At 26.8% G+C, this 19,875-nt stretch overlaps 1 protein-coding gene across 3 annotated transcripts in view; it reads left to right on the top strand.

Annotated features, from left to right (window-relative positions):
* LOC107456901 (GTP-binding protein 8) overlaps positions 1 to 19,514 on the top strand; it is a 54,069-nt gene extending 34,555 nt beyond the window's left edge. For 2 of the 3 annotated variants that reach the window (XM_043040069.3, XM_016074877.5), the window contains 3 exons: positions 4,222 to 4,321; positions 4,402 to 4,523; positions 18,084 to 18,239. In XM_043040069.3, coding sequence (XP_042896003.1) covers positions 4,222 to 4,321; positions 4,402 to 4,523; positions 18,084 to 18,165 — 304 coding nt within the window. In that variant the 3' untranslated portion in view covers positions 18,166 to 18,239. Of the gene's footprint in view, positions 1 to 4,221; positions 4,322 to 4,401; positions 4,524 to 18,083 lie in introns of all 3 variants that reach the window. The other variant, XM_016074875.5, reaches the window with a different exon arrangement.
* Positions 19,515 to 19,875: the final 361 nt, after the last annotated feature.

The following is a 19,875-nucleotide window of genomic DNA, read 5'->3' on the forward strand; positions in this document are numbered from 1 at the left end:
TGGATCCCAGTATAACAGAAATACATAAAAATAAATTGCTATTTGCTATCAAAAGATTGGTCAGACTTTTGCAGATTAGTTAAAAATTACATTATTAAAGCATGCATTATCAACTTTGAAGTTAATTGTACACTGAATGTCGAAAATAAAAATCAATAAATTTAAAAGAAACAAATAGTATGAACAAAAAATTTTTTAGCAAATTTTCAACCTATCTTTATGTATGAGCAAAAAAAACAGTGAGTAAACTATGTAATGGCTGGATCTCCCTAAATATACTACAATGTATAAAAATTTCCTTTTGAGAAACATTTAAATTGATAATTAAATTAAACTAATCTAATGCATAGTTTGATAATTTATACTTTTTTTCATTAAAAAAATGTTAGAATACGCTCTGTCCATTTTTTTTTAAAAGTAAAATGAATAAAATAATAAATATTCAATTTTACATCCATGCTTACATAGTATGTTGTTTAATGTTAAACAATTTACTGTGAAGTACAGAGCTCTTGTATTCTTGACTGAAAAAAGAAATAGGATTCTATCTTGTGGGGAAATATTTCTTAAAATTTTTTTATGCAATAAAGCGAGAACTGACAATGATAAATATTTCTTTTAACAGTAAGACTTAACAATGATTTAATTTAAAATAAATTTGCTTTCATTAAATTTTATTCATATGAGCAAGTTATCTGAAATACAATAAAGGAGGTAAAACTGCAATTAAGTGGATGTATTACTAAAAATGATGCAATCTAATTTTTTTTAATTTAACTATCATTAACTTTACAGAAAACGTAATAATATTTTTAATCACATAATTTTAAAATTTCATTGCTTCTAGTAGATTTGTTGAATATACAATCAACTAGTTTTAATGTTGCTGAACTTTGTAAGCAGTTGCAATTTAAAGAAACGGAAAATTCTAATTACAAAAAGTAGAATAATAGCAGTAAACTCCTCATTATCCGCAGAACTTGGTGGCCCATGAAGTGCGGATAAGCAAATTTTTAGATAATCCAGCAAAACACTAAAAAAAGGGACACACATCTTAAATTTTTTAAATATAAATGATACATTTTACTATCTATTATTAGCAGTTTTCTTCTTTTACATTTTGTTTTATTTCTGTATGATAAAGTCTGGTCAACAGTTTTTGTTTCTTGGTGTTGGAAAGACAGGAAGCTAAAATAAAACAGTCACAAGCAGACTTTTAACTCGGGAGTTCACTGTTGAAAAAAGAATGCATAAAACAATGTTCAAAACACGTAAATTATAAAAAATTACTGTGCATGCACCATTTTTAGAAACTTATCAGTAACATAACTAAAAATAAACAACTGACAGCAATTTTGAAACCATACGTATGATCCATAAATTATTCAAAGCCCTGCTTCATTCTTTTTCCTTCAAGGGTATAAATGTTTTGTGGAGACCACCCTCATTTGTTAATCATCAATTTTATAACTGGTATAAGTTTCAAAAATATATTAGTGAACCATGAAAGAAACCATGTGGTTAGATTGGAATTCTTTAAATTTTCTACTATGAAAAAAAGAATATTTAAAGAATTTTATCTAGTGTTTTTCTATGGAATATGCAACAAGAAATTTGACAGTTTTGCCTTAGCGAATATTGAATATCTCTTAAAATATTAGTGCTAATTCAAAACAAATAGCATTGCTTAAACATTTTACTTTAGATATTAGTTTAAAGAAAATTATATTTATGAACTTTATCAAGAGCACTGCTTGGATAAAATACAGTATAAAATGACTATATATTGAAATGTAAATAAATATAAAAATTTACTGATATATAATCACCTGGAATTATTTTCTTTTGCTTAAGGAAAATATATTAAACAGTACTTATCCAAAGTTTTATTGGGTCACTCTGTAATTTCTATTTGGTACATTTTGTGCAAAAACTACCTAACACTTTAAAACATTTTTTATTCATTAAAAGCAATATATATCTATCAATCTATTCAATATGATATATTACAAATAACATTTTAAGCAAAATACTTTATAATATTGACACTTTTCTTGTACCCACCTCTACTTAATAAGAAAAAATTAACACACTAACCTGGAAATCTTATGATTTTTCTGGGAAATTTGAAATCTGATTTGAGTGGCCAACCTGATAATTCATTACATTCATCATGTAAAGGAAGACAGAAAAGCTATGTTTCATTACTTGTTATCAATATTATTGTTTTGAATAGTAACAATACCATCCAGGAAACGAAACTACTTTGACGTGTTCTTTTCATTAAAATTTGAACTTCATCCTGCATTTGTAGTTGAGCAGCTATAAATCATGACTCATATTGTCTTGCTCTTCATGAATGTCTCCCCATTTTCAACCCATTATTGGATTAATTGCGAACGCCTGGGCTACAAACAATATTTTTATCTTTGGTATGTCCATCTAAGTTATTTTATAAAATAATTGTATAATGTAATAAACTATATAAATTTTCTATTAAATATTAGTGAATACACAATTCTTCATTCACTCTTGAAAAGTAGTATGTACTGTACTATACAGATTTGTTTACAGTAAGAGTTTAAGAGAAGTTCACATTTGCAATATCTTATGTTACTTACTTTAAAAGTGTCTTTATTCAAATAAAAAATGAGTGAATAAAGACACTTATAAATGAGCCCCTCTTTTTTGTATTGCTTGAACATAATTATTTGCTCTTAGATTGGTTTCCTTATTTACCAGATTATTAAACATGTGAAACAGTTTTAACAAAATATCTCATTTAATATTCAAAATTTTACAAACCACTTGAAATTAAATAAAAGCAACTTTATATAAAGATTTTGTTCTCATTAAATACAGGTAAATGCAATTTAAATATTTACTCCGATTCTTTAGCTTTTCAACTTCATTAAAAAATTTTAAGCACGATAAACATTTCCAAAATTACATTTTAACAGGACTATTCTTATATTCTCATTGTGTTTGTTTATAGACAATTCCAAAAATTGCACAAATCAGATTTGAAACCTTATTTGCACTTTTGTATATGACTAGTGCAATCAACACTTCCGTCAAAGTAGAAAAAAGAATTTCCCTGAATTGAGCAGAAATTTTTGTTTCACTTTGTAAAAAAAATAATAAATTAAGAAATAAAAGAATGAAAAGGAAAAAAATTGGTTTGAATATTTTTCAAATATTTAAAAAAACTTTTTTACTGAAAACAAATATTTTGGGGAATGCTGTTCCCCCCCAACTACAGCACTGCTCTTCTGTATGCTGATATGATGCGTAGCACTACACTATTTCTATTAAATTGCCGGCTCGTAATTCACTGACACTTCAGTGTATATGTAAATAAAGTAATTCATCCCTCATTGAAACTGAAGGGTTCCCTCTTTTCAATTACTTTGTGTGCCCTCTTGGTATATTGCATCTGTTAAAAGACAAAAATGTGTGATATAATGAAAATTGTGTGTAATTGACTAAAACAATAATGAACTGGTATATTATTTCCAATTTGTTTGTAAAAATAATGATAATTCTTACATTTTCATTTTTACTTTGTTTAGAAAAATATCTTTCTTTTGAACCCAATGTGGCAAAATTTTTAGAAACAATCTTTAGAACAAAACATAATATTTTGAAAAGCTATAAAACTTGTCATTTTTAATGTAATATGAATCTGAAGTGCTTCTCAATTCCTATTACTATTTCTTATAAACGAAATATTGTTTATGTGCCTTGGTATGACGAAAGTTTTTGGACTTTTAATTGCAATGAATTCTGGGAAAATGCCTAGCTTTATAGTTTTTTCTCAAAAAAAAATTTTATGAATTTCTAGTATTTTTTAGATCTTTTTTATGTTAAAAACTATGTTTATCAAATCCCATCTCATATTGTAATTCAAGTGGTATTCTTTTATTGTATAATTATTTCATAAAACAAAATAGTTGAGAATGTTGACAGTTGCACTATGTTTAATGATTTTTTGCCTAATCTATAAAGTTTTCCACTAAGTACAAGCAGTGATTAGTTGACGACTTTGTAATATAAGTGATTTTTTGTCAAGCCCCATTGATGATAAAAGTGTTATAAAAATAAAACTTTTGTGGTATTGAAACAATTTTTTTGAATGTTAATTTTGGTGTACATATAAAACTTAATAGCACGATTTTTTTTATTCAAAAAATACATTTTTGATTATTTATTTTTTGATAGTTTAAAGAGAACATTTCTTCTTGTTGATGGCAAAGTAGGCTTTCAAAAGTGGGATGAGGTTGCTCTGGCAATGTTAGAAGAATTTAAAATTCCATATGGGGTGAGTTATTTTCTCATCAATAAGATTTTCCTATTATTTCATTTTCATCTCATATTTGACATATTGTTTCTTTTATATAGCTTATTATGACTAAAATTGATAAGGCTATTCCATCTCAAAGAGTTCGGAATATGTTGCATTTGCAACAAATAAGAAGTAAATACACATCTGGTTGCTGTTTAGCTCAGCCATTCATGATCAGGTATCTCCTTGATTTCAATTTTTTTTTTTAATTTTCTTACTTAGCTATTCAAAGCATAAATCTATTTCTGTAATCTAGTATTTTATACTGATTCAATTATACATTCAATGCTCTATGTAACAACCCTTGTGGTCCAAACCAAAATGGACATAATAATGTGAGGTCGCTCTATAGTAACACAAAATTTTATCAAATATTCACTCCCTTCAGAAATATATTAATTTCTATTTGAAACCAATAGCATTATGTTGGTTATGAGGCTGGTTTTTGCTAAATAACATGCTTCCTGAGAACTGCAATATCTTAAATTAAAACAATATCAAAAGGAATATGAATACCATATGTTTTAACTCTGAAGTAAACTACCTATTATAACATTTTACATAAAGAGTGTATACAATTTTCAAGCATGAAAACTATGATTGATGAATTTATTGAACTCTTTGTATAGAAATTTACAATTTTGATGAATGCATATTAGAGATTCCAATTTTCATATGAGAATTCTATATACACTTCTTATTCTCACTAATGAAAAGCAACTGATTTTTCAATATAAAATATGCTTAGGTCCACCTAGGAGGAAAAGTAGCTGGTCTCATCACTTTTTCTTGATTCATAGAGAATTCAAAATGTTTCAAATTTATTGAGCGGTAACATCAAATGAAATATTGGTTTGAATAATTTCTTTGATACTTTTGCTATTAATTGTTTCATAATCAATGGAAAAATGTTTAACTTTTACATTTTGATCGATTTTTTTGAAATTAAAAAAAAATAATGAAATTACAGTCATTAAAATCAGCCATTCAGTGTAGATGTTCTAATGAGCATTAAAATAGCATTGGTTAATAAAATAGCAAACTGAACTGTATGTATCAATTATTATAATTAAAAAGTCATTTTAATGTGGGTCATACTAAGAAACATAGACTGTGTCTATAGTGCTTACTGAAAATCAATTTCATTATTTTGATAGTTCTTCTGTAGATCATGCCCCTTTCTTATAGTTATTATATACTTTGTTACTGCCCTGGATTCTCTTCTAACACTACAGGATCAAAATAACATCTGGATCCTCTCTGACAGCCTCAGCTCCATACAATACTTAACGCATTGGAGGAAGGTGAGAGACAAAACAGGTGCTTCAATCCTACAAAAAATTAAAATCCTCTCACGATTGCGTGAAGTCCACCTCCAATGGATCCCTTCTCACTTTGGGGTTCTGGGCAATGACATCGCCGACACTCTGGCTAAGGAGGGGACGAAAGAAAATCTGATAAGTCCAAATTCCCTCACCTTCATGGAGCTGGCATCAAAAAAGAAAAAAGAAGACCTCGCTTCCTGGCTCGTACCCCCCAAGCATCACTGGTACCAGAGCACCAGTCCAGGAGGTGCACTCAACATTCGGTGCAACCGCAAGGACCAGACTGCACTTACCAGGCTTATCAGCGGCCACCTTAAGTCCCTTTCTTTTGAGGGTAGTATTAAAATCTACCCTAACTGCCCCAGGTGCCACAACATGCAGGCTTCCCCCCAACATATACTGGACTGTCTAGGTCTGGACAAAAGGGACATTCTTAATAACACACTTATGGTGGCCGACTTCCTCCGGGTGATGAATTTCATGGACATAGTTTAGCCCTGCTAATTTTGGGGATAAGGAAGAAGAAGAAGATATACTTTGTTATAGTTTTATGAGAAATCCATTTACAGTATTAATAAAAATCCTATATTGATTTTTATTTTCATTTTTTTAAAAATAAAATCAGTAAGTATTGGATATAAAACCTCTTATAATGTAATTTCTTTCTAAATCAAAATGATTGAACTTATAGTACAGGTAAATAATAAAAGTATCTAGAAATTTTTCATTTTCAAAGGTAGCTTTTGCTGTTCTAATTCTTAACAAACAATAAACAGCATGAAACACAGCAAAACAGCAAGAGATTAAATCAATGTCTCATCAGCAACTACCTAGCATTTTAAAATCTTTTTACCTTAGATTTTCAATGCAAATTTGGGCAGCCCATCAATTAGTACAAGTCCATGACCTTGTCCTTTCCACGTAGCAATTTAAGGATGGTAAAAAATATATTAAAAAAATATTTGTCTTTAGTAAAATAAAATAAAGTTATTTAAAAACTTAGTAGCTTTTAAATTAATGTAATAAATATCTTAAAAATTAAGTCAAAATTTAACGCTTTTAAAATATTTCAAACTTTTTATACGATATTAAAAAAAACTAAATACAGATATATAATGTTTAATATTTAAGAAGTTTTAAAAATATTAATTTTTAAAAATACAGTAAGAAAGTAAAAATAAACTAACTAAAATATAAATGTAATCACTAAATTTTAAAACTAGAAAAAGAATAATATGTTTTTATTTTTAAAAAAATTATCTTGTGTTAGATTATAATTTATGGATAGGAGTGGTAACAAACAGAAAAAATTAAGTCATTAAATATAGAAGCACATAAAATTAATAAAATTGCAATATATACTATTTTTTAAAGTCTGCTTTAACAAATCTCATGGATAAAATTATTAAATTAAGGAATAATCAACTAATGATTTTAATTTAAAATGGAAATATTGTCAATCACAAAATATAAACAAAAACGTAATAGATGAGTGAAAAAAAGAACTAATTGAATAATTAATTAAAAGAATCAATACTTATCTAACAAGCTCATATTATTTCATACTAATTAAAAGTAAAACAATCTTATGTTTTAGATTTTTTTTTTAACTGAAATAAAAGTATTGTTAACAAATTATTTACCTATAAAATAAAACAAAATGATTATAAAGGCTTTTAATTTAACATTATGTTATGAAAAGGGAAAATTTATAAAAGTATTATTTAACTTGAAGGAAAGTAATAAATTTTATTTTTACTTTTAGAAAGAAACAAAAAGTAACTTGAATCTGAAATGGTTGATATAATTTTAGAATTTGAAAAACTAATAAAAATTTTAGATGAATATTTTCTATAAAAGCACTGTGCAGCATTAAAGTCAAGATGTGTCTGTTATATCCTTCCTCTAACATAGCAATTGTTATTTTTTTTGACAAATCAGAACCATCTTTCACTTATTTGCGTACCTTAGAAATTTCGTATTAATTGTTTTTTATGAGTAGACCAATGACCAAGGTTGCGCCAATATTTCCAACTTCTCGTTTTTCTTTCCAGAAAATGCCCTTTCCTTCACAACACAGATTTTTCTTAGAACATTTTGTGGGACAAAGTTACTATAGGCAAGTCCAGAAGGGTTTTCTTAAAGAAATATTAAAATATACTCAACAGGACATAGTCTCTATGAGTGACTGTCATCTGCATTTGTAGATTGTAAATTATCGAGGCCGAATGTCATCGGCACTGTTGATAAGATCTAAGACAAGGAATGCTGCCTTGCTACACAGTTTGAAGGGCTAATTTGTTACCAAACTATTAGATATATTTCAACATTTTGAAATAGGAAAATAAGTTCATTACAACTTTTAGTTTGCAACAGGCAAGCAAAAAACTTGAAGAAGGGGAAAAGGCTGCCAAATTTTTTTTTTTAAATCTAACATAACTTAACCCCACCCCTCCCTTAATAGCCGTCCTATGCAGCCGCTTACTAGGCTTATGCCTCGGACCGGCCCTGATTAGTGGCTAGATTGAGTTCTTATTTGAAAGATTCTGTTTTGTAGTTTTTGGGTACAAAGTGAAACACCTAAAATTGGAGTTAGTGGGAGAAAAAATCCTGAATACTTCCCTATTTTTACTATGTTAGATTTATTTGTTCAAATTTAAAATACTCATAAAGGAAACTTTTTATGTTAAGATTAATTCTTTCTTATGTGTAATATTTTTCTTTTTTTATCTAACATCTTATTGTTATTCGTTATTTTTCTTTCTTTCTGTGGTTTATTTTGGCTATAGTATTAATTTTGGGCTATATTATATTAATTTTATTTTTGGCTATATTATTTTGGCTTTCAGTATTTGTTTTAAAAATACTCTCTCCTGAGGTTTACCTTATTTAGATGAACATAAGAAGCTCAGTGATCTTTCTGCCTTTTTATTTATTTATTTTTGTCTAACTTAGTTTGTAGTATTGTTGATCTCTTGATTTTGAGTACATTTTGTCACTTACTTTCTGGCTCTTGTGTTATTATATTGTATGTTCAATTTCTTGAGTTTTTGATACATTCCAATGCTTATAGTTAAACAATTAAACACATTTTAAGTTATTTTGATTAGTTATTACATTGTGTAAATGTAGAAATTTAACTTAGGGCTCTAGAAAGGACCTGAAGTGCAAGGTTACAAAAAAAAAAATTTTTTTTTGGAAGTTTTCCTTCTGAAATCTCCTTCTGAATCCCTAAGTATTTTAGTAACATTTTTGTAGCCAAGGTTGTTTCCTCTTGCATGATTATGCATAAAAATTTATAACAAAGTAAGCTCTGTATTAAATACTAGGAATAAAATAAACTTTAATGATAGTTGAAACATAAAATTCTCAAATTAAGAATATTTATCACTAACATGTAATTAGAACATAAATTAAGAATGTGTATCACATTAATGTAAATGGTTAAAGTAAATTAGCTGGAAATTTTGCTTTCAGAATAGTCTTACATGTAGTTAAAGTTACATTGTAAAAGTTTTCATTAAATTATGGTACAGTATGGGACCCCTAATCCGGCATCCCGAAATTCGGCACATAATCCAATCTATTTTTTTTTAAGAAATTTTTATTAATAAGAGAAAAAAAATCAGTTATATTCTCTTTCTATTTGGAATTTTATTCTGTTGAAGTAAGTAACTTTATTTTATCTTTCTAAAAAAAAAGCATGAAAAAAAAATCTTTGTCAAAGGAAACATCTGTTTCTAAAGCAGTTTAAAATATCTAAAGTGAAAGGGAAAAGTAAAAACACCTGGATTTTCAATGAACAAAATAAAGAAAAGCAAGTTGGAAGAAACTGATCAATCAATCTTGACAGCTGTGCAAGTGCTCTACTGGTTTTCCCCCCCTTCTTACTCCTTGGTTCCCACATTTCCCTCTCCAGTTTGACCATAAATTAGCCACACCCTTTTGATAATGAAGCTACCACTTGGGATACAAACTGAATTCTACCCCTTTTGCTGCTTTTCTTATTTGATGTAAATTATACTCTTTTGTTTTTTATTAGTTATTAACTGCTCTTTTTTTTTTTATTAATTGATAGCTTGTTTCTTTAATCGTATTTAGTTGTTAGCTTGTTTTTTTTATCATTATTTGTTGTTAGCTTATAAAAAATATATATTGTTATTTCTATTCTATAGATTATATTTTCAATAATGAGATTTCTTAAGATGGGACAGTTTTAAATTAACTGTATACTACGATCAAAACTTAACTAAATTTATTGGAATTAATTAATTTTCTGAAATTAGCAGTATAATTGAATTATTGTAATATATGGGTGCCATATTGGAATTTCCGAAAGAGATCCAAAATTTGTCAAATTCCGAAATACGGAATTTCGTCGGTCCCATGAGTGCTGGATTTGGGGTCCTATACTGTATTTTATAAACTCTGCCATTTCTATTTGTTTAAGGGTTATCTTTAGTTAATGAGAATAATTTTGTTTTTCTTACCATTTTCTTATTTTTTGTTCTCTGTAGTCATCAAACACATCTTAAAAGAAGCATACTTCATTTTTGTTTCAATTGAAAGATCTGTTTGAGAATTTTTTACTTTATTGCTGTTGTGGCAACAATGTAACGACCAAAAGTTTGTTTAAAATGTATCAAATTCCATTCAAATGTATGGCTCACTCTGTGTGACAAGCAACAATTGTTTTATATACAAAATTTTTCATTTGTTTTTTGAATTCTTCAGCTTTTAAAATTTTTGATATCAGCCATAATAATTGAGAGGGCTTACATTTAGATTTACTTTTACATTCAGTTTTTCATTCTTTAAATCTGAACAGTTGGAATTATATTAAATTAGAAGTGGGGAATTTTAATGATTACTATTTCTTAGGGAAACATTTAAAAATAATTTTCTCTATGGATTCATTTTGTTGTGTTTAAAAAGATATTTGTAAAAAAGATTTAAATGAGTAGGGTATGGAACGTCTGTGAAACAATCTGTGAACTGAATTAACTTTATCTGAAGTCTTTTCCACTGAAGGAAAGGCAAAATACTTTTGTTTACAAATATAGCACAGTTTCTGTAATTAACTACATTATTTTTTATATGAGTATTTATTTCTTATATGAAAAGTATCCAAAAAAATTGGCAAAATTCAACTCCTCAACTGCTTGTATGAAAGGAAAACAAATGTATGATCAAATTGAATTTATTATTTTTTTTGAAAAATTTCTGAAACATATTCTTAGGATAATGAAAGATTTATTATCAGTTTCACTTTCTCTTCTGATAATTAAAGGAGTATTCCCTATTGTAATTAGAATGTGTATTTTTGTGAAAAATTAAACTTGTAATAAATAAGCTCTTAAAAATTAAACATTAAAGTCAAGTGACATTATATGGCTTAGCTACATTTATTTCTTTTTCATTATTACTATCTGATTTTTCCTTTTTCTTGAAAAAATAATTTTTATATTTACAGGCTATGCAATTTTTTACCATCAAACTTCTATTACTCTAATGCCTTTAACTCGAAGTTTTGATTGTTCAAAGTAATTTCTAAACTCTGCCAAAAATCCAGTATTAACATTGAATTTTTTCCATTACTCAAAGTTCAGAAAAAGTCTACTTTCTTTATAATTCAAAAAAAGTTTATTTCCTTAAATGTCAATTCTTATCTCTAAGTCAATTTTTTTATGGAAAAAAACATTTCCAACCAATCAAAACTTTCGAAACTATAAAATGATTCCCAGCTAACAGCGCAGGGGTAGAAGGAAACCAACAACTTTGTTATTTTCTAACTAAACTTATTTTAATTTCTCTTAATTATTATTATTCTAAGAACTCTATCCAAAAAGAAATAAGGTCCAATATGATTAAATTGTAGTTTTGTCTACCTTGAAAAGTTCTGAATATAGGAATGCAAAAGGTTCTTTCTTTTTTTGATATTGTTGCAATAGCTTTCAGTAACTTATTCCTTTTTGCTTTCTTATCATTATTCTTCCCCTGGTGGTATTATGATATTGTAAGGATAGTATTCAATTGTTTTTTAAGAGTGGTAAATTGAAATTTTTGATGTTCATTCTCTAATTCTTGTTTGAGATGTAAGAAATGGTGCAGAAAGTTATAAATATTGAAAGATTGTGTAGTTGTATCATTCTAAAGTGTATTTAGTTAGAAAATTATAGTTTCTGCTTTAGTTACATAGCTTCTGGTTTGCTAATCTTTTGATAAAAGGAATTTTGTGAAGCGGTATAAATTTAACAATGCTTTAAAACTTTATTAAAGCTTAACAACGTAATTGACTAGTATGATTTTTGAAGAATGGCTATAAGACTCTTCCCAAAAATTGTGAACAAAGAAATGTTCATTGACAGCTGTCCATCCCATCCTAAATTGACTTAAAGTTTTCAACCTATCCAGCTTGTCTACTATCCACCCAACATGACACTGGAACTTCTGCCTATAAACTAAGGTCTATTAATCACAGGTCTATAAACGTCTATTTATCAAAGTCTTATTATATATTCAAGTCAATTTTTCTATTGATGCTTTAGTTTTAGGTTTAAACTATGAAATCAAGGTTAATCAGTAATGAATTTTATTAAAAATAGTGTCACATGTTAAACAAATAAATTTTATCAAGAAATGTACTTAAATTTGTATGAAGCAGGTTTCATCTTACAAAGAAGTCAAGTCATATTAATTGTAAAGCAGTAAGTCCTCTCATTTTGCTCTGAAAAATCCTTTTTCTTTTTTGAAGATTTTTGGCTTTTGAATTATACAGAATGGGTATAGTTATGGGACTTCCTTATTCTCAAGAATGCAAGCATAAAATCGCATACAGGAGAAACCTAATGTATAACACATCCAAATGAAAAATGGGAAAAAACTGACAAAAAAAATGTAGATTGCATGTTTGTTTGTTTTACTTAAACAGTGGTGCACAAACGCAGCATCAGCAGTTAATTGCTTAAGTATACCCTTTTGAAAGCATTTGCTTATTAGGCATTCAACAACTTTAGTTTTTATCAAACTCGCTAAAAGATTTAACAATATATATATGTGTATATTATTGGTCTAGTTTCCACTGAAAGGAAAAAAGATCCCAGGTATTTTTAAATATTTATTTTCTACAAATTGGTGGTGTATCCAAAATCACCTTAAAATTGTTGATTATTTATTTTAATTGAACAATAACTATAAAAAGTTCTTAGGATCAAAAGAAACTCCATTAGTATTGTATAACTGTAGTTTCTTATGACATATCAGATTAAAATAGTTATAGGATTGGATACTAAATCTGAAATGATATGAATTTTTTTTGAAAAAAAAAATTTAATTTCGGATGGAATTTTGCCTTATACTCAGCAATACTGAATTTGTTGTGTCGCGTTCATTCATAAAAATTCCAACTTCTACTTAAATGAAAATGTTCTCTTATGTACAAAATGTGAAAACTAAAACTAAAAAGCAGAAATGTTACAGATGTTATATTGTGTTGGCTGTCAAGAAAAATAAGTTTTGAAAATGGCAGTAGTACAGTGGACAAAAAAAGGTATCACCCTGAATAACTTTTGTTCTAATGAGTGGATTTTCACGTACTCAATGTCAATCTTAATGGTTCCTGGGGTGACCTCAGATATGCAAATTATTTAGTGCTAACTGTTAATGAAGTTACGAAATCAGACACAAAAACGTACTTTCTCTGAATAAACATATTTCTTTTACATATTTGGATTCTTAACCTTCAAAATATATGGGGTTGCCGTAACCTGGGAACTATGGTCCCCATTGTTTGGTCAGGAGAGCGATCCAAAGTTCGAACCCCTTAATGTTAATTTCACTTTTTGCGTTTTTATTCATATTTTTGAAACTAATTTTAAAAAAATTGCACCCACTTATAAAATCCATTTACCCAAAGATAATTTCATGCAGAAAATAATTTTTAATAATAATTTATTATTTTTAATCATTTAATTTAATTGATGAAAAAATTTTGAATTATGAGGTACAATTTTTTTATACCATATTAATCTATATATTTTTCTATTGAAAAATCTAAAGTTTAAACTGTTTTTATTTAGTAGAAGCCGAAGAAAATTAAAATTATTTATTTTTAAAAAAATAATTTGTCTATAATGAAGAAATATTGAAATGGGACTATTAATATTGAAATGTGGTTAATTTACGAGGAACTGGACTTACGCAAATGTAGAGTGAAATTTCATTCATATTTTTTTCGCTAGTAACTGCGTGCTAATCTTTTTTGTTTGCTTTTTTTAATTATAAAATACCATGTTTCTTTTTAGTCGTTTAAGTAATTAGTTAGGAAAATTGAATGAAGCATTTTATTGAATAAAAAGCATTTTTTTTTCAACGAATGTCGAGTTTTATAAAAGCATGTTTCTGATAGAATGTGATTATATTTAATGTTATTATATTTTATTTTTTAGTTGGTTTTATCAATAATTAATACAATTTTAATAATATACATATGTATGCATAGATTTGGAATAATATATTTATCAATTTCTTCAATATATATTTTATAATTGTTAATATGATTACATAATCAACATTTTTAAGCATCGTAAAATTTCTCAACACCTTATATGTTGTCTTAATCTTTAAATAAATTTTTTAATTATCGTTCCGGGTGTATTTCACAGAATTTTTTTACCAACTATTTGATTAAATTTTTGCAATTTTAAAAATCTTATTCCTTACGCTATCATGTATATTATTTTATTATTAATATGCTAGAAAACTTAAGAGTCATTGCCTGCTAGCTGAAAATAAAATCTTGTTTAGAATTTAAGTACCCTCTGCTGCTTTAAATTATTCAATGCTGACTATTATTTAACATACTGTTTTTTTTATTGTTTCTTGTGACCTCAGCATAGATTATCTAAAATAGTGTTGATGCTTTATAAGTCACTACAAGGAGTATGAAGAACATAAAGAGCTGATGAATATGTATCTAAAATTTTTAAGCGTCTTAAAATATCTCAATCTTAAATGACGTCTTGACATCTTAATTAAAAAATTAAATTTTTAATTACTTGGCCATGTGTGATTAAAAGAACTATTCAACTAATTATTTCATTATATTTTTTGCTATTTCTTTATACTACCATATAGGTTTTTTTCGAATAATATACTAAACTCTTTTGTTTAAGTTTTATTGTTGCTTAAAGCTTTTCTTTAATTTAACACTCATTAGTAATTTTTTTTCAAGTCTCAGAGCTATAGTCTGAGTCTGAGAATATTTTAAGTTTTCTGAGAATATTTTGAGACTCAGACTATAGTCTGAGTCTCAGAACTATACGCTGATAAAATTTTAGGAATGTTTTCATCTTAAAATTACTCAGTGCGAAACGTCTGACTGATCACAGTAAATAGATGAACCCTTTTCTCTAAGATTGAACCAACAAATTATTTATTTATTTACTTTATTGTTTCGTATTTGTTTGGTTTGTGAAAAGTAAATACATATTAGTGCAACTCAAAGAAACCACAACTGTTTGCTTTGTTTTTTAAATGAACAAATTTAGACTGCAATTTTATTTTGATGTTTAAACTTATATCTTGCTCCATTAATTTTAAGAAAGCTGCTCTTTTATAAAAAGATGTTTAAAAATTTACTTTTGTTAAAATTACTTTTCACTTTAAGCATGATTCCCAGGATATTATTGTAGCATAATTTGTTATTAAAAAAACACCTTATTTTGTAAAACAGCAAATACTAAAAATTGAAATTTGTAAAAAGATTCTGAAGCCATGCCACAATTTTAGAATCATTAACTGATATGGAAAAATTAATAAATACGCAGCGAGACGGTTAACATACTTTTTACAGAAACTGGGAATACCAATTTTTGATATATTTCGGCATAACAGGATAATAATAATATTGCTCAAAGGAACCTGCTCAATAATTTTGTTATTTCCAGAATTGAAATCTGTTTTTACGAAACATAATGTTCCTTGAACACTAAAACAAGAAAAATTTAGCTATTATTAGTTATTTAAGCTTATTTCGTTAATTTATTGATAGCGGTATCAATTTTAAGGATATGTGATGGAAGCCCCGTTTACTATTTTACTATAAATGCATTAAATCATATGGCTTGAATAATTTATTTTCAGCAAATTATTTAATAATTTCTTGCAAATAAGGTTTTAAAAATAAACTCGATCGAAGTACGTCTAAAAATAACCTTAAATATATATAGAATAAACTTTGGAATTGATAAATAAAAAATACATTTTCAAACAACTTCGAGTAGGACAAAAATGCTAACTTCCTTGAAATAGCTCTCCTTGTAACTACTTAATTTTGATTCCAGGTGTTAGGAGACATTCCATTATCACTTTTGAAATTTCAATTGTAAACTGAATTTCTTTTTATGCCCTTAAAAATTTTACAAAGGCTAGCAATTAAAAAAATGTACTGCATTGATTTTTCTGGAAAGCTGCGACTAACTATTATTTTTTCAATCTAAGAACCTATGCCTTTATCTTACGTAAAATTTATTTTAATATCGCCTGAAACAATTTAATATACTGTGTTACTAAATAAATAATCCCAAGAAATTAAATCGAAAAGATAAAAACTTCCATTAATTTAAGAAGAAATAGATCATAATAAAAGTAGACATGTCTACTTTTATTTCCCTCTTCATATTTTTTTAAACCAGTGAAGTTTTTATCATCAATTATAATTTTTTTACATTTGGGTCTCGATTACTATTGTGAAAGGATTTTATGCTCGTAAAAGTAAACATATGCATTTTAATATTTTAACAGGATTCATGTGGTCTTAGAAAAAGCAAGAAAACCATAGCATAAATATTGTAATTATGAAGTAATCTTTAACTTTAAAATTGAAATTTTGAGACCAGATATTTTGGATTAATGAAATTGAATATTTTATCTTTTAAGTTTTTATGCCTCCATTTCAGTATCTTAAGAATCTTATGAACTCTGTATCGTATCAGATATATATAAAAAACAAAGAAATCACAGTATCGGTATTTGGTGATAAGTGTAGATTATCGTAATTGAAGAACATGTTGTATGACATTTTATGGTGAATTGGAGGAAAATAAGTTTCTGAATATTTCGATATCAGAATGCTATTTTCAAATCATCTTTATGCAAAGTAAACCAGGCAACCTAAATATCTGGCAGAATGACGCAATTTTTTAAATAATGAATCATACTATATGCAACATATTATTTTAATATGTTATTCTTAAACATAACATATTTTAATGTTTTTGAAATGCCACTTAACATTCAGCAATTCCTATAGAAAAAAGAAACATCGTAAATTATGTAAAACCTTGTAAATGTGCATTAGAATTACTATACAATCTGCATTTTATTTTCCAAGTACTTTCTTTTGTTTCTTCAAACTTTCTTGCCTAGAAGACTCGATTAAAGCTGTAGAAATGATTATCCCTAAAATTTTGTATATAGCTATAATAAGTTATGTATATGTATTTGATTTTAGTATGAATTCCTTGTATAAATGAAGTTAAAATGACATAAAAACCCAAATAATTTCAGATTAAAAGCTCATGTATTCAAATTCTAGAAACTTAGAATATCATAAGAAATTATAAATTAATTTAAATTTTCTTTTCAAAGTATATGAAAAAGAAAAATCTTTGCTTCTTGGACAGAAATAAGCTGAAAAATTATCTATTGCCATGAAACTTCGAGATATTTTCTATTAACTATTAATATATAAACCTCTCCGAGCAATCAAGAACATTATTTAAATTTTTTTTAATAGTCTGAACTTTTTTGCCCAGCAACGGTGTAAAGTTAAGTATCCTCTCTTGAATTAGTCTATGAGTTACCTTAAAATATTCATTTGCGGCAGTGACTTTGCTTGGCTGTTTTTAAGGATTATCACCAGATATATATATTACTTATTTGCCCCCCTTTATGATCCAAATTTTCGAAATTTTGTCGTCACTTCCAATTTTGAAGGTCAGGAATCGAAATATGTAAAAAAAAATACGTTTATTCAAAGAAAGTGCGTTTTTGTGTCTAATTTCATAACTTGACTAATAGTTAGCACTAATTAATTAGCATATTTGAAGTTACCTCCAGAAACCATTAAGATTGACACTTAGTACATGAAAATCCGATCATTAGAACAAAATTTAATCTGTGATTTTTCCCCCCATTGTACAATATTTAAATTTTAGCAATAACCCACACATCAAATACCACTTCAAGAAGTACTTTGAGATCTTTTGCCTCAGGAAAAATGAGTGCTTTGATGTGAGTTTTGAAGTACAAAAATTTAACTGTTTTTTTACTTAAAGACATAATGTTCAATCAATTCACTGCTTATATACTTATCAACTTTTTTTAAAATATTTTTTTAATCTTTTTTTTAGCTCTGTGACTGGAGAAGGAGTTGCATATCTGCAAGCATACATTGCTCATATTACTGGAAATTTGTTCATTAAAGGAGTTTGAATAATATCTTAGAAATTTTTTGAGAACTGTATTGATCTCAAACTGATCTATTAAACCTTTATAGGTGAAAAAAATGAAGTTTCTCAAGTCAAAAAAATGAAGAAAATGTTAGATTTCTTATAAAGTTGTATATAATTTGCTAAATTGTAAATAATTTATTACTGAGAAGTTGTAAGTCATATTTGCTAAATTCTTTAGTTATACTGTTTCTCGAAGTATCTCATAACATCTCTTTAGTCTTTTTATTAGAGATGTATCATACAAGAACGAAATATTCTATATTTTTATAACTATGTTTATGTGATCTTTAGTTCCTATTTATTTATATTTCTTTTTTCTAATTTAACTATTACTTCATAAGATAGCTAAATCAAAACCACTGCAACTGTTACTAATCAGTATGGTAAACAATAGCTTTCAAAGAAATGTGAATTCTCAATTCAGCTCTCTATTTTATATCAAAGTTTTGCATTTAGATGTCAAATCCTTAGTATTCATAAGAATTAAGGATTTTTAAGATAGTCATTTGTTAACACTATCACTTGTTGATAGTAATTTGTTAGTCATTCTAACATGGTACAATCAATAGCTTTCTCACAATAAATTGACACTAATTTAGTTTTCTAACTTCTTCATTGAAACAATTATAGTTATCATTTATTAAACTAATTATGAAATTGTCAAAATAGCTGTTAATAATATTTTTATGAGGTTATCAAAATAGCTAATATTGCAGATTAGCTATTAAATGCTTAAATATTAATTAAAGTTAAAATGCGTGAAAAATATTTCTTTCTGGAAAAACAAACTTTAGTATGATTTGAATTCCATGGAAACAATGTCATTTATTAAGTGTTAATAGATAAGCGTTTAGGTATCTAGGTTGAAAAAAAAACACATTTATATTGATTATATATTTTGAGATTACAGAACTAATTTGTTTTTTTTTTGTAAATGTATTCCATGTGTTTAGTATAAAAGCACTGGTTCCTAAAAAATCATGTTTACTGTAATATTAAGTGAAATAATCTTTATGGTATTAGCATGATGTTAAAAATTCTTTTAAAGTGTTGTAAATGCCATCATGTGAAATGAAGTCATAACTGGCCTATTATACTGTTTCTTCATTTAGTTTATTATTTTGTTATATTAATTGTACTTTTATATAAATTATTCATTGATTTTTTTAATAATTTATTGCTTAAAATTTTTTATAACCTAATACATAATATTGCTTCATTATTGCTTTTTTTAAATTAATTAATTCTTTTGCTACAAATCTGAATTTGTAACAAAGTCAACACTCAGTCATATTTTATTAAAATATAAAATATGGTGCTCTTTAAAAACGAAAGACAGAACACCATTTCTAAAACAACTATCTTTTAAACTTTTGGGATTTCAGAATTTTTTTTTATATTATCAATTGGAAATCCATTCTGAAGCCAGGTCATTACTGAAATTTTTGTTATTCTCAAATGAGAATCGAAGAAGCATGAGCATTTCTCTCTCCCCCTTTGCATGAGAAAAGTATTCTTGGTACATAATAATGCAGAAGAATAAAAACTTTTTCAAAAAACTCTGCAGAATAGAAAGCCAGAATGTTTTGCCACAATCTTGCAATGATTCTGCCACAAGAATGTTGTCCCAGGATTTTATCTACTGTTTCCATAATTATTTTATTAAATTATTTATGTTGTGTTGGCATAC

The sequence above is a fragment of the Parasteatoda tepidariorum genome, chromosome 11, assembly GCF_982258835.1.
Source record: "Parasteatoda tepidariorum strain Cologne lab strain chromosome 11, Ptep-v5.0, whole genome shotgun sequence".
Lineage (NCBI taxonomy): Eukaryota > Metazoa > Arthropoda > Arachnida > Araneae > Theridiidae > Parasteatoda > Parasteatoda tepidariorum.